This window comes from Zophobas morio, unplaced genomic scaffold (genome assembly GCF_036711695.1).
Source record: "Zophobas morio isolate AGI-343-1 ecotype UQ-CSIRO unplaced genomic scaffold, CSIRO_AGI_Zmor_V1 ptg000002l, whole genome shotgun sequence".
Taxonomy (NCBI): domain Eukaryota; kingdom Metazoa; phylum Arthropoda; class Insecta; order Coleoptera; family Tenebrionidae; genus Zophobas; species Zophobas morio.
The window spans coordinates 25330458-25347627 of record NW_026972107.1 but is presented as its reverse complement, the minus strand read 5'-3'; the positions used below and the strand labels follow the sequence as shown (position 1 = coordinate 25347627).

The 17170-nt window shown below is 31.9% G+C and overlaps 1 protein-coding gene across 2 annotated transcripts in view; it reads left to right on the top strand.

The window, feature by feature from the left end:
• The window catches only part of LOC135131485 (neuronal acetylcholine receptor subunit alpha-10-like), a 189190-nt gene that overhangs the window by 38842 nt on the left and 133178 nt on the right, over positions 1-17170 (top strand). For both annotated transcript variants that reach the window (XM_064059269.1, XM_064059260.1), the window contains exons 2-3: positions 15722-15861; positions 15971-16125. In XM_064059269.1, the coding sequence (XP_063915339.1) occupies positions 15722-15861; positions 15971-16125 (295 nt within the window). The remainder of the gene's footprint in view (positions 1-15721; positions 15862-15970; positions 16126-17170) is intronic.

Below are 17170 nucleotides of genomic sequence, written 5' to 3'. Positions count from 1 at the left end.
AATAAGATAAAAATATAATCACTTGGGTTACAAGTATTTACAGCATGTTTACTTTGACTAATCTGTAGAAAATGCATTCAGGAGTTAATTGCAGTGGTGCACTAGTTGCTTAAATCGTCCCTGACCACATTAATTTGCCAGCTTTTTAATCCATAGATCATCATAAGAATTCTTAATCGAGATGAATCGCAGATCTATAGATCGCGTTGTGTTGTAACTGCAGCTTAAGTCATCGAAATAATAACAACTTTGAAGGAGTTAAAGACATTTTTTCCTACACAAGATCTTCTGTTCCATAAAGTATAAATAAGCTAACCCAAATTTATTTTATAACGTGTTTAAATTCCGGTAGACTTTAAACATCAAAAGTAAAAGAACTCAGGACGTTAATTTAGAAATATATTTATCACTAAATTAAATTTTGAATAAAATTTACGTGTACTTTCGAGGAGATCAAGCTTTATATAATTTTGTCTTTAAGATTGTTGCAAAATAGCGAGTTTAAAACAAAAACATAGTTATGTATAATAAAGTGAATTAATAATATCGACATAGAAATAAATGTTTGTCAAAAAGTAAGAATTTGTCATGAAACCTGTTTAAACGTATTAGTATTTTTGAACATCATGTCAGCTTCTTGTATTCTTGAAATTTCTTACTCAGTTTAAAGCTATGCTTTACAATGCATAATCACGTAAATATCAGCAAATATTTGTAGTTTTTTTCTGTCAAAGTTCTAAAAAAAGGTATTTCTAAAATTTTTCCATGGATACATGTATGGTAACTAGACAGCGGATTTCTGTCGGACTACGTCACGATATAGGTGGGGACGCGCTGCATCGCCGGGACTCAGTAGCGGGTGATAGGTAATCACTGAATTTAATTGTCACTTGATTCCATAAATACAAATAACGATTTATTAATCAAACGGCTAAGTAAATGAGAACTGGAATTAACAGCAGAGTGCAACGAAGCAGCGTTATTCTAATCTCAAATAAACGAAGTGCAGCCGGTAACTGCAATAAATTCCCATCCCGTACGAGCCGTACCGAGTTTGGCCTTGTCTAGCCCGACAGAAATCCGCTCTCTAATGGTAACACACAGCAATTACAGTCAAAATCTTTATTTGATAATTATTGAGGAGAATTTTTATAAGTAAAGCCTAAATCAAGAACGCCATAACTATTGTCCATGTGATTTTACTTAAATTTTTCGATTGACCTGAAATGTTGAAATCAAGATGATGATGATGATCTCATTTAAAAATTTTGCGAAGCAATTTCGGTTGAAATTTATAGTAGACATGTTCTTTATTTGTGGTTTTTAAAATTATTTGTACTGAACTGATATCTCAAAAATTAATAAAAAAACAATTTATTTTATAGGGCAAATCTTAAACGACTCACCTGTTTTTTTCCGAAATTTTAGAAAGAGAACATTTTTGCTACTGGCTTTACCGAGACATCAAAATTTTTGGTGATGTCATCACAAAATTTTATTAAGAAAATCTAACTTGAAACATACAGCATAGCATATTCCTTTGCCTTTGTTTTAACAATCTAGTCCTATTTATATTTTCATATATGAGTTATCATAAAAAACAAAATTTGTATAATCAATTATTGTACAATTTACCTATGAAACTGGACTTGCTTGTGCTTCAAACGTGAGGGAAATTCTGCTTAAATGCATAAATAACTTTAGCCTAGTGTTTTCTGCCTGTATTTTGGTACAGGATTCATACTAAAACTTGTCGTGAAAGTGGAAGAGGGGCACTATTTCGAAAAATAAATGACACAAAATAGCCTTGGAAAGAATTTAGCATGTCGGTGATTAAACCACAACGTCAAAAATGACAAATATAAAACAAAAAGGACACTTTTAATAAGATTTTTAATACAATAAGTACTAGGAAAAGTAAAATTGGAACAAGATTAATTGATTCTATTAAATAAATAAAATTAAATTAAATTAGCGTAAATGCTGCACAATACAGCTCCTACACTACATCAGTACCTAATAAAATTGTATTGGTATTTCAAAGTTAACCATGAAGGTTGGACCCACAAAACCATAAATCACAAATTCAGTGCAACCCTGGATGTTTCTAGTCCACTACAAAGTAGCTGTTGTAAAATTTTACTAGGTACTGATGTAGTGTAGGAACTGCACATATGTTTCCAATTTTGTTGTAAGCATAAATGAGCTCTTACTGTGGAAACTGTAGTGATTATTAATTGTGGAACGACGTGCACTTTCAACAACGATTTATTGATATTATGTACATGTCAATATGTATATTTGATAATGAAAATATTTATGTATTTTTGCGACGCGTGCCCGTTGACGGGTTGTTGGTGACTCTCCGTCCGCCACCCCTTCGTCCAGGAGGGCGGTGATGAATAAGTTTGGGGGTGGTACCGAACACCCGACGAGAGCCGAGCGGCCGAGAACTCCGGGTGGTACCACACACTTACTTTACTCCATTGGCCACATAGCTTAACATCTCCGTATTATTGTTTATGGCGTTAATTTCTTCTCTAATTTTACCTTAATTTTTCTAAATTGCTAACAGGTGTTCGCTAAATAAGTAGTATTTTTAAATACGGTCACAAAAAAGTCTCCAGGGCTAAGATCACAAGCATAAAATCTGCAAATATTTCCTGACGATATCTAGCAGCGGTTAGGTTATCTTCAAGAGTAATATACTAAATAAGCGAGTTAATCACATGATTATTATTGCCATGGTTACCTTAAAAAAATATAGACCCTACTATCCATCGCTGGCTTATTGCAATCCAAACAGCAATTTTTTGGGGATGATGGAGAGTCTCCATATAAGCATGTTTGATTTTCGGTGCTCCATAATCTGTAGTTGATTTAATTTAGTAATAAATCGTAGGAAAAATATTAATTTACAGAGAGAACAGCACTGTTAGATATACCACTTCTTGCATAAAATTTAAAATAAAAGAGAAGGCAATACAAAAAGTCAATTATGGTGCAATCACATTTAAACTAAGCTGTACATCATTTGCGCAAGATTGATAACAGCCTTTGAAAACTACCGACAAAAGAACATTTGGTCGAATTCTGTGCATTGTTCAATTGTTCTTTAATTCTTACAGTAAACGCGGTGGTAAAAATTGCCAAATAAACTATAAAGAAGCCCAGCAGTTAAATTGAATATAGTTTCCGTTTTACCCAACCATTTAAAATATAAAAAAATGTGATCTCATCGGATCTACTGAAATGTCATCGTTTTTTAGACTATTTGATTTAGCCTTTTAATCTCTTTCGTTCCGACATGATTCCCATTTTGTTGTTCTGATTGCTGTAATCTTTCGTTATCGTCCTTACTTCACATAATTTGGATTTATCTTTTCTATATATCATAATTAACTTTATGAAAGTTTATTTTGCTTCAAAGTTTTTACACTAATAAGTAATTATTATTTACAAAATCACGTCGTGTTCATTAATATATTGAGACAGGCTCAGAGATAATTCGTCACCGAGTATGAAACATATATAGTCTTTGCCGTTTCTACTGAGACAGCACTTGTTGATTGTAAAATTGTACCAACAATACAAATAATGAATTATTGGTTACTATTAATGTAAATGTTAATATTAATAAATAAAACTGTACTCCCTAGAAAATAAAGTACCAGATTATTACCAAAAACGGGGGAATAAAGTACCATTTTATTCGGTTATTTTTGTTTAACTATTTATTATTCAGTAGTTAATGCAAATCGTACGCTGCGGGGTAAATAAATTGCAGGGAAATATTTAATTTTTCTTACAGTATACTTAGCAGCTCCATTCTACAAGAAGCAATGTTGTAGAAAAATTTTCTAGCTCGTTAAAAACCATGACTAATGGGGCAGAGATTATTAAAATAAATTTTAAGTATGCATTATTTAACAGATAGATATCGCGGAAGCATGAATACTAAAGAGCCCTATAATTCCAAGGATCTCTTGTTTCACCCTCCTTTATGTACATATTAATTTAAAAATTTGTCCATCTACTCCCTCAAGTGCGAGAGATCAAATATTTTTTTAATCGTTTCGGAAAAGTTTTTAAGAGCAGACAGCACTTGAAGTATGTAAAATTTATGGTCAATTTTCCTTACCCTTTTGTTTCCGTTTTCGCAATTAGTGAGAAAATCGCCACGTCAAGACCGTTTAAAACAGGTTTCGTACTCTAACACAAATAAAATTAATAAAGTAAATATTCCATGTGAAACTCAAAAAGACAAGATATTTAAGGCAGTGGCGTTATTTCGGGAAAATCGATGTAATCTGGACCAAGTTCTGCAGACGCCAAAGGAATATTCTAATCTTGTTAACCGAGATGTTTCAATTTCATAAACTTTATTGCTTTGATTTCTCGAGGCGGTTTTAAGTAACTGTCGGAATGTATTTGAAAAGTGGGAAAAATTACGAGTTGTTTTCGCTTCTTCCATGGCACCTCATCAATAATTTTTTCTTTAACCTGAAAAACTCAATTTCTTCCTACTTATTACTCTCGCATTTTTACTGGTAGGTGGCATTCTTTGAAGTTTCGAAATTTTATGAAAAAAGTTTTTTGCTTTGTAATTTCATAGACTCGTCGCATTCTAAAGTAAAAGACACGCAGGTTTAAAATTCCCCAAGTCTGAAATATTTATTGAATATTCCGGATTTACAATAGACAACTCCGACCTCTTCTAATAATGTCACTCTATTGCACCTGCTGCACGAAACTTGGAGAAAAGTTTAATTAAACCGTTCTTTCCATTATTCGCAGGAAGTTTGAACCGCAAGTCCAAGATCCTCGATAATATTAAGAAACAAATAAGTTCATATCACATTACGGACAGAATAAATTAACAGAAAAGGGGATAATTTAGTGCTTTAATTTCGAAATCACATTCCCGTAATCGCCCGTTATAAAGCTATAAAAACAGTAATTTAATCTCTTGGGAAAGCTTCCAATTTTGTATCAACGTAAAGAAAACATGGGGACAGCACAAATTTCTAGAGAAGGGAAAGGAACACTTTTCTATTGCACGACATCGTTCAGATCCTGTCAATTATTACAAACGAGTAGAAAGCAATTTGCGCTAAAGCTCTTTATAAAATTCCTTCTGTAAAAAAACTCTTTGAAATGTATTCATCCTCACAAATTTTTCTTAAACCTAACATCAATTATGTAAATTATGTACACTCGACTTAGATACATGAGAGTCTTTAGAATTAATAACTTGAATTTACGATGCACGTCAAAGTAAGTTATGCAGAAATGTATTTTTATTCTTTCTTGAATACTCACCTTCTAAGTATCTTTCTGTATATTCACCTCAGGTCGATTTTAAAAACTATACGTCATCCATTTCTCGCTATACACTTCAATGTTTTAATAGAATTATGGAAAACTGTTTTCAATATTATTCTCTACAACTTGGCTCAACAACCACCAGATATAATTACGTTTGAACGTCCAGGCCAGGACAAAGAAAAAGTCTCTTTTATTTTAAGTTCTCTTGATAATGGTTTCAACACCTCTGAATCTAATATTCAGCGTATGAGACTTGGGAAATTGAACGGAGCAAATAAATACGAAACCTGTTAAAGTCATACTTCAAAGTGACCGAGAGGTTTTTAATTTCATTCGTAAGCCAAAAAAATGTCACTACTATTGAAGCATACAAAAACATTCACTTATCGTTTGACAGACCTCCAGAGCAACTGGAATTATACAAACAGATGAAAAAGTAAACAGACAACCAAATTAAAAACGGCGAAACAGATCTAATAATTCAATATCGTAATGGTGTTGATAGAATCGCCCATTTGAATTAATCAATTCACCCAGTTACAATTATTCTTTTCAGTTATACTATCAAAATATATGGATGGTATAATCTAGAACTAACCTGTTTTATAATAATCTTTCTACTTGTAATTTAGATCTTACAGTTTTTTCTGAAACCTGTTTAATAAAAAATATCTGCAGCACTTACATTTTTCCACACGAATATGTAGTCTTCAGAAAAGATAGAAATTATAATTTAGTACATTAATCGGGGGATGGGCATAAACTTAAAATGTTTGCAACGTTTTTAGACCATTCGGTTTTCGCAATTTCAAAGTTAAATTGCAAAATGTTACACAATTTTGATTTTTTTTTTATAAAAATCTGAAAGTCTAGAGTAAAAACTCAATACGAATTAATAAACTACAAGTATCTGTCTAATAAAAATCAACACAGCTGTGGACAGACAGACGGTAACAAGAGACCCATGTTTTCGTATTTTAGGGGTCATGAAACGTCGAGAAAACATAAAATCAGCGAGTCGGCAGATGAACTCGATTACAGTAATTCCTTAGCTTACGCTCGGGAAGTTAAAATACGCCATGGTAATAAAGACCATAATAGACTTTTCGACGCACTCTGCGCTCGGTCTATAATGGTAGTTTTCATTACCTTAGCGTAGTATTTTTCTACTTTGCATTCGTACTGAGATGAGAGTAAAACGATACACAAAAACCGTATCGCAACAACAAGTGAATTCTTCGTCTTTCTTCCATGTTTGTAGTGTATATTTCCCCGTCCACAATATTCGATAAATGTAAACTATTCTTTAATCTGCTAAGTAACATCGATTCATTCTAGCAATAAAATCCGAATGATTTTAATCTTTGGCAAACTTTTCTCAGTGCAATAATATTTATAATACTTCTAAACGTATTTTCGTTCTTGTATTTTCCAATTTCACTCTTACTGTTGACAAGTCAATTTGTCCACTAATCTAAGAAGATAACTACCATCCGGCCTTTGAGTTAGATGTCAATTTTAAGCTGTGTACTTATTCATTATAAAAGTTATTTTTTGCTAAAGTTAGAACATAATTTGAAACAGCAAAATTTTTTCATTCCTTATTTTGGCGTGAAACAACTTAAACCCTAATCCAAAATACATGAAAAACTTTTTTATCTAGTTACTTACAATATAATTTTTGTGATAGTTTTTCATTTACCTAATCTGTAACTTTCTAGAACTAAAACTCTTGTCGTTAAATTAAAATAGTGGTAAAAGTGCCCCAGATTGCAGATAAGATTATATTCGTGGTGAAAGTATCCGGTTCAATTAACTTCCGATTCCGTCTCTTGAATTAGGGTTCGTGTTCTGCAAGGAAATTTTTCTTCATTATTCTGAGTCAGTGACTGTTCTCACTTCTCGTCTTTAGAAAGTGCATTCAGTTCGCCAACCCTTATTAAATTAAAGAATTGTTTGTCCCGAGCAATATTTTTTGTTCTATGTAGACGAGGTTTAATGATCAATTTGCAATAAATTAAGCTAGGTCGACCAGTTTTTAAAATGTTGGAGAATTTGCAAAACGAGAACATAGTATGTGTTGGAATAACAATGTATCTTGCGGTCCGCCGTCGAATGCGGCCATTCTTCCACAATAAATTACTTTTTTGTTGCTTCGCATGCGAGTGGTAAAATAACGGCAATAGCTTTAATGTCCCCATTTTTTGTAATTAAAATGTAGATGACAATAGTACGGTATCTTTTTAATTATGATAAGCAAGGTATACGTTTATTACCGGAAATTTAAACTGTTAATAATAAAATCCCACGAGCAATAAAGAAAATTCTCTGATAAATGCGGAAAGTGTATTTCGTGGCGAGAGCCTGCTAGAATTGGAGATGTTCGTTGAAAAATTGGACATCGGTGCAAATATAGTTTCCTAAATTAGGCAAGATCTTATCCAAAGAAAAATAAACGCGATGAATTATTAACCTGTTGCTAAGATTATTTAAGCCATCTTCGCTAAAGGGCTTCATAAATTTTACAGCCAATTTTGCCAAGCAAGATTAAAAATAATCTAACATATTGCTTAAGTTTTTAATCAAAGGTAATGACGACGACACGTCCATAAAAATGATCTCTAACGTCATAATCCAAATTCGACTGGGTTTTATTTGCCATAAAATTTTTCTATAGGAGAACAAGTAAAGATTTATAGGTTGCAATAAAAAATGTTCGATTCTTTATGTAACTACCTATGGATTATAATCTACCGTGATTAGGTATATAAAGTTCTATTGTCTAGTTTCCACAATAAAAAAATCTGGTTGCTTTATCTGCAGACATAACAATTTCCACTACCCCTTTATTCTTAACACAGCAAACTCACTTAAGGAAGGAATTGTTATGGTTACGGTTATTATTTGGTCTATCTTCTTGTCAGTAAACTTCTGTTACACCATTTTTACAGTGTTTCGAGCAAAATGGATTTAAATATTTTTTTTTAACATTTACGATTATTTCTACAAAAAAGCCGGTATTAAAAAATAAATTGTCCATGTGTAAGAAAAATTTTCTTAAACTTTTTATGTATCTGTTAAAAGACATTGGCAGCCATTTTTCGTACATGATGCCTTCAATTTAAATAAGGTATAAAAAGAATGTACGTCACTGCTAAATGAATACAAAACCTTCTATACAGTTAAACTAGTAGTTTAAGCATAACAAACATTGCGCATGTAAATGTTGGGTGCACGGCAGATGTTATCCTTATGAATTGTTGAAACATAATAATGTTTCATGTATTTAGATTGTTATGGCAACACAACATTACGAGCACAGTTTCAAGTCAGTTGGCTCAGCTGTGAAAATTCAATTCATGTAGTTAGTGTAGAGGATATACTCTTAATACGTGTACACAGGGCATCTCAATGAAAAGCGTTCAGCTTAAATAACTCAACTTTTGTTTAATTTTTAAAAAATCTAAAAATGGGTCAATTTTTATTTTTTAAGGGACATATTTTACTGTTAATTTTAACCTAGTTGTACTGTCCTCGTGGTTCACACAGCCCCCAACTCAAAAATGTTAAACAGTAAGGGGGATTGAATGATCCTCTCATTTGAAAATTATTTGAATAGTCTACTTGGCTTCATAAATTACGAGTATTTGAGGTTTTTCGTTGTTTGTTTAAAAAATCGATATTATCTAACCGTAGTAAACAACTCCCTGTAACTGTTAATTAGTTTGTCGCTAAGCAAATATTTTACGTTTATTGTAATGAATTAAATGCACTAACTAATTAGCTTTCATTTGATGAGTGTTCAAAATGAGCTTTCGTGCAATGATACAATCTGGACACATAAAATGCTTGTTTCCCTTATTTCTTTAAAAAATTCTGGTTTAATTATATCAATCACTATTTTAAGGTGTCCCCTATGTAAAAAATTAAATTCTCAAACATAAATTTGACGTTTGTCTATAGTAACTGCCACTGCAAAAACTGGTGTACTGAAGACACCATTCATTAAAATCATTTTTTATGTCCAGAATTATCTACTCCTAGTAATTTAGCACATTTTTTTGTCTGATCGAAAGAGGCCAGAGGCGGGCCTTATGATGCGTGGCTTGTAGACCACAGTGTTGGAACGATTGTAGCATAAGTAGGTTACGTAGTTACAGTTAATATTATGTATCTTCAAAAAATCATCAATTTCAAACATTAAAGAAAGTCTAAATTTTATAATCACATTATTAAAACTATTACTATTATTTATTAAATGTGGCAGAAATAATATATTCTGGATCTGGGTGCACGCCACTGCAAAGACGTTCTCCATTTCGGAGGAACAACGGACTCGATCGAAATAATTTGACACGTGATGGCCCCTCTCGTTTTGCACCAAACTCTAAAATAAATTCGCGCCGCAAGAAGTCTTGCTTACTTAGTAAAATAGTAATAATTAGTAATACATAATAAGAAATTAATAATAGTGTCTTAAGACTATGTTACAAGTCGTAGCAATGTTTTGTAAAACATTTTTTTTTACAAATGGCAAAAATTTCAAAATAATTTGCCTTTTAAAATTGGCCTGTTTTGAGATTTATCTCAAAATTACAAAAAAATCTCATTTAGGGTATCTTTTTTTAATTGAAATCTCTTGTATAAGTGACGTTTTAGGCATTTTGTAATTCTTATTAGAATTTTTTTACTATTTCTTAAGTAATAATATTCTTTGAATGAAAACCGAAACTACTTACAATTAATTAGCTAACGAAGTATGTATTTTATGCTTCTGCAACGTACATGAAATGAGCTACAGAATAGAAGAACTGGAATGACTAGTCTCGGTTTGAAAATTCACTAGGTCATAGTCAAAACAAAGTATTCATGTAATAAACCGAAACGTGTCGTCCAGATTATTTATAATGAAAAGCAAATTAGCAGAATCTGATGTGTTGTTGAATTCAATGTGTGCAAAAGGGTAAGAAAATAACACTTTATTGATGAAATTGTGGGGATAGAAAATATTTGAATAGGTTAGATGAACCTTTGCTATGAATTTTTTAAAATGTTTGTAATTATAATAATATCCAAGATAGTGGTGAAAACGTATTTTGGGTTGCGTTTCAAATTTATTCAGGCTCTTTATTACTCCTGGACCACCCTGTCGTGCAGGTCCTGATAACGTGCCAAGTTTTATTCTTAGGGATAGTTTTTGCTGTTCCATTAACTATTATTTATAATAAAATTTATCACTGACCATGCACAGTTAAGTTTCCGCAAATATATAACATACAGGGTGCCGCATCCAAGTTTAGACATGCGGAAATGCTTTTTATTTTATAATATCTCTTCAGAATCCCCAGATCTTTTTAAAGTTATTATTGAGTGTATTGAGAGTATTATTTGTGGAGGTGAAGTATTTTTTTCAAATTGTTGCATCGCGCCTATTCACTGCAAAAAGGTTTTAAAAATCGTATTTTAAAATTTGTACTCGGTCCGATTTGTGGCGAAAGGTTCTGTCTCAGCTCGGCGATCGCGTTCTTAGATTAGCTATGGGAAATTAAAATATCAAGGTGAATTTAGAAATGATGTCATGAATTATTGTTGGACAAATTAAACAATAAACGAACAACAGCATATGAATCCCTCCACGAAATCCTGGTCGTAGTACGCGAGGCATCTCTGACTACATCCAAGCCGTATCCAAGATGTCCAGATGAAGCCCTTCGAGCAGCTCGTCTTCCTTAACACCTCCATCGGCAGCATCATGGACATGTCGTGGGGGCCCGTCGGGCTAGGGATTTACTCGCACTATCTCACTCAGAAATCACTGGACAACTCAAATTGAATTATTTTATCCAGTGTGATAATTATTGCTGCAGGACAAATTAAACGAAATAAATGCACAAATTGCTTAAAATATTTTATAAAGTTATGTTGTTAGTGCCGATGGATTTTAGTGAGTTTTTATTACTAAAATCTCATTAAAGTGGTATGTTCTACTCCGATTAGATGAAAAAACAAGGACCTGCTTGTCCTTCAATAGTTTTTTAATCAGTAAATAATAACTTTCATAACAATTTTGTAAGATGCATATACATATACGGTGTGCCGCATCCAAATCTGGACATAAGTAATTAACATAGGAGTTTTTTTTTATTTTATAATGTCTCCCCCGATCTTTTTCTTTAGAGCTATTATTGAGTGATGCATTTGTGGAGGTAATGGAGGGCTATGGGCCAGTATTTTTTCAAATCGTTGCATCGCGCTCATTCACTGTAAAAAGGCTTTAAAAATCGTATTTTGAAATTCACGCTCGGCCCGATTTGTCGCTCATTCATCAACAATTGTTGTTAAGTTTTGTTATTTTTAGTTATCTAAACGGTTTATTAAAAGGTTTTCTTCAAAAGTGCCAGCTATTGTTTTGATGGTAAATCTTATCATCACACGATAAGAAAAAGCGGGCCCTCGCTTTTTCATCTAATCGCAGTAGAACATTTTAATGAGATTTTAGTAATGAAAACTCGACCGGCACCAGCAAGATAAAATGTTTTGTGCAATTTGTGCATTTATTCCGTTTAAACTGTCCTACAATAATCGTCACATTGAATAAGATTATTCAACTTTAGTCGTTCAGTGGTTACTGAGTGAGGCAGCGCGAGTAGCTGCCTAGGATGACGGGCCCCCAGCACATGTCAAAATGCTGTCGATAGCGGTGTTGAGGAAGACGAGCTGCTCGAAGGTCTTCATCTCGCGCTTTTTGGATACGGCCTAGGTGTAGTCGGAGATCGCTCACACCCAGCACCAATGCATGGATTAATTTGTGCATTTATTAAGTTTAATTTTTCCTACAAATCATCACACTGAATAAAATAATTCAAGTTGAGTTGTTTAGTGATTTCTGAGTGGAATCGAAAATTCACTTTAACATTTCGATTTTACATGGCTAATCCAAAGACACGATCGCCGAACTGAGACAGGATTGTTTAATGCAACCGTCACACAATGAAATTACACAAAAATGTTGATTCTAGTCGGTTGAAAAATATTGTTTGCTTTTCTATATGTAATTACTCTATTATACGCGATCCGTTGTGAAACTTTTTTTGGGTGTATCTAATTCACGAACGAAAATATTTGTCAAAAAGTGGAAATTGTAATTTGTAACCAAGTTAAAGAGGTTGGGTATTGCCAATCCTATATTAGATTGGATAAACTTTTACATGACCGGTCGTTTACAAAGAGTAAAAATTGGCATGGGCCTCACATAGGACCTTTACTTTTTTCACTTTTTGTTAATGAGTAACGATATAAATACAGCTTTTTTAAATTGCAGGTGACCTTAAACTCTTTTATGGTATTCCTGCAGTGCATGACTGTGTATTATTAAAAGATGATCTTTCTAGATTCTTACTATGGTGCGAAGCTAACGGCTTATTATTATTAAATACCAACAAACTAATTAGAATCTCTATGAAGAAAATATTTTATGCCTCTATAAATAAAAAACTGGAAGTTGCCAACTTTACGTTTTTCACAAAAATTAACAAATAATATTTTCAAATTTGTGTGAAAGCTAGATCTAGATGTTTGTTAATGTTTACATCACTTATAAAAAAATTTGAGGTCATGTCAACAGCCTATACAATTTCGGATATTATTACCGAACGACATTTCAAAACAATATTTTCAAACAATATTAATTTCATCGAAAATAAATAATTAACAATAATTGCCTGGAGGCGCTAATGGAATTTAAATTTTGTACTTGTAATAGAATGTATGACTGAAACTCGTGGCGCTATTTTTATAACCATTAAGGTAAAAATACAAATGCATTACGTTTGTTGTTTATTTAAAATGTTGTGAAAATGTTATATAGTTTTATTAGTGTTGTATCGACATAAAGTAAATCTGATTTAACTTGAGCTTTAACTGCTTACAATTTACGGTTCAGATGACGGCTTCGTATTGATTTTAATTCCTGATTGAGGAGTGATTTTATTCAGACCTTATAATTGATGTTATGTTGTCATTAAAAATTAATGTTGACTCACAACCTTGACAGTGACGATAAAACATTTTCAGGTTTATAGAACGTTTATTTCCCAGTTCACAATGCTAATAGATAGTTTTTTATAACTCTAGTAGATTTTCCACCTCCCATTTTTGTTGATTATGGTGGTGGGCGCACAAAAAATATAATACTGCCACGATGCAAGTCTTTGGAGAGAATTGTCTATCTAGCAATATAAGGTACAAAAAAGTTAATTTCACCAGCTACGGTTCGCCTCCACTAACAATCGTTAATTGACGGGCTCTAAAAATATTTCTTGAACAAGTTTTTATCCGTTCCAGCCCCCTCGACTTGAAGGGTAAAAACTAATAATTAAATAACAAATAACAACTAAAAAATAACTTTGGCACAATCATGAAAGCTTAATATGATTACGCCACGTAAGTTTAACACGCAGACAGTAAATGGGATTTGTGTTCCCAGGCATCGTCCGTTCAGAAACTGTTTGTTCAAGACTAAATTCTGGTAGATAGTTGAAATCAAATATTATTACACTTATAATAGGTGTTGTTTCAACAGTTGTCTATTTGTGAAAATAAACATCTTCGAAGATAACAAGGTAAACATGATATTTAACAAAAAAACTTCAAGGGAGCGTTCACTCGAAAATATTTCCTTGGCGCTGGTTGCCATGCATCTTTTAGATATGTAAACTGAAATATCAAATTTGGTAAAAAATGAATATAAATAAATAATTAGCTTAACACATTTTAAACTGCGTTGTGGTTATAAATTACAAGACTATTTAACAGTGTCCGATGTACTTGATACAGAATTTAATTAGTCGTTAAAATTACACATGTTACATTTTCATTCGACAATAAACGGTCGGTATTACGATTTATTTATTTTGAAATAATAATTTAGCAATTATTATCCTAAGAGTATCCATCACCTGCAAAATGAGTTATTACTTATTAGTTCCTCTTTTTACAAAAAACCCAATTATAAAATTCATATTTATTTAATATAAATTATTAAAAAGCAAAAAAGTCCAATTAGTGCTTTCCTAACATAGACAACTTTTATCTTTAAAAAAAAAATAAATGTTAGATCCCACAAGAACCAAACGGAATGGTCAGAATTTGCATAGTAACAAGTGTTACGTTTTCATTCAAGTAACGTCTTTATTCGTTCCAATTTAATTTTTTATTAAAACAATTAAAAAGGAAAAGTTAATTTGATTTGAACTTTTGCCAACGAAATAAATTAACACAAGTTGCTTGTTTGTTATCATGAAAAATAATTCACTCTGAAAATTTAGATTTATAATTTTTAATCACCTTTCTATAGTCATATAGTTATCATTCTTTTTTAATGACATATTAATTTAATGTCATATTAAAAGAGCAGAGTGGAACTGTGCCTCGGAAAATGTACAAAATAACAGCATTTCAGATAATGTAAATTCGTTTGGTAAGATGGATGTAAATTAGAAAACTGAACCGATATAAACTGCACTTGAAATTTTAGCGGTATTGTGCTAATGTCATATGTGGTAATAATAATAATAATAACCATTAATGTAAGTAAAATAATGTTCAAAATTTCAGTTGAGTTAAAATGTGGAAAGTAATAATTATTTTTAGTATTCGAAAAAAGTATGGGATATTTTATTTTAAAATAACATTTTGATAATTTTTATACTATCTCGATATTCTACTGAATGTCACGCAAATAGATGTATATTCTGTCGGAATAATCTTCGGCTAGTTATTTTAAACTTGTTGAAAGTAGTAAAATTGTATACTTCTTTTCAATTTATTATTATTACATCCTTTACGATCACCATTTTATCAGTTAGTATAAATTAAATTTATATTTTCTGTATGATGTAGGTATATTGTAACGTATTTTAGACAAAAAAATTATGGTGTAATTATCTACTTAAGTTTATGTTCTGTTCTTTCTCCTACGATAAAAGCAATTTCTTGTTTGCAGACAAAAAAGTTTTCCTAACTGAGACTTCACTAACTTGATCGTATACCTAAAATTCCACAATCTAAATCCTGCAGAAATGTTCGTATTGTAGGTACTATAAAACGAATAATACAAATGCACACTACGAATTTCCTTCATCGAAATTTTTGCGATAATCGTACAATTTTCTATTTATTATTCATTAGAAAAGTATTTACACCAGGGTGAATCGTGCATTTTAAGAATTCATCTCAGATCTATGTTTCAATACTTTATTTAAAAAATGCAACTATGCATATATTTTTGACAAAAGAATCTTTGAGTGAACATTAATCTTCACTGATTGCTGCAGTTCTTTTGTGTTCTCCCTATATTTTCTCGGAACTTTCAACAATAACTGACCTATTGCAGGTTGCCAAGCGGACGAGAATGAAGCTCGTTTAATGAGACACTTAATGGCAAACTACGATGCAGCCGTCAGGCCGGTTGAGAACTCCTCTCTACCTTTGACTGTGATTTTTGGGATTTCTCTTCATCACATCATCGACGTGGTAAGTTTACTAGTCCTAAAAAATAACATTGTTTAATAGTTTAGAGGCAATTTACAAGCGTACTTCAAACTTTCTTTCAAACACTACCTTTTTCAATTCGATTTTACAGGACGAAAAAAATCAGATCCTGACGACAAATTGTTGGATAACTCAGGCTTGGATAGATCACCATTTACGGTGGAACTCGTCCGAATTCGCCGGAATTAAAGTTATCCGAATCCCTTATACCCGAGTCTGGAGACCGGATCTTATCCTGTACAACAAGTAAGCCCAATTTGTTAATTTGGTTGCGCCTCTGGTGTTGCGTTACGAAGTGAAGCATGGTAGTAACTAATACTTAGTAAGGTTACTTCGCTCGAATTTTCATGATCCATAAAATAGGCAAAAAAAAAATCAGACCATTAATTGATTTTTCAACGTTAAGGCAATAATAGAGAGGGTATTATTATAGATACTTTAAAAGTGAGGAAAAATGCTTTCTTGTTCGAAAGAAATAATATTGTACGAAACAGAAAAGAATTATAAGTATTCAATTTTAGAACAGTTTTATTATAAGTCAGCTCTTTTGGAATAGACAAAAATAAAACATTACTCCTATATTGCAATTTCATTTAGAGAAATAATTGAAGTGAAAACTGAATCAGAGAAATAACTGAATTGAAAACAGAATAAAATTCCCGATTACATCAATGTCGTCACTTTAACATTTCGCAAGTATGTAGCGACCGGTTCTGATTAAGCAACTAAATATAAATCACGTCTGAAGGAGGCTTTCTTCAAACTTTTAATATTGCCGAAAGCTGACTCTTTTTTACTGGAGGAAGTCGAGAAGTAGCAGGTAATCCTAAATTTTTGATATCCAGCAGCAAAAGTTAACACAAAAATCAGAAAGAGGACCCAAGTTTTAGATGTGAATTTCGTGTTGTTAGGAAACGTTGTTGTTGCTCAAACTAATTGGGAAATTATTATATCACAATTGAATCTGATGTTTGAATCCTTTTAGACGCTATGATACCTATTTTGTTGCAGATTATGAAAATTATAACACTAAGACAAAGTAACTCTACGTTTTCCTTAAAACTAGTAATTTGTTTTCAAAGTCTAGTTCTTTAAATTATTTTTTTATGAATATTTCATACTCTTGAACAACAACTATTGAACGGCCTATGCCTCTGATCACTGTTCTTAAAAGACGTTTAAACAGTGATACGCTGTCTTAATTTCTTTCTTTTCTTGTCAAACTATTTTAGTTTTTCTTAAACTATTTTTTTTAAATACACTTTTTAACTTTAAATCTATTTTGTGAAAT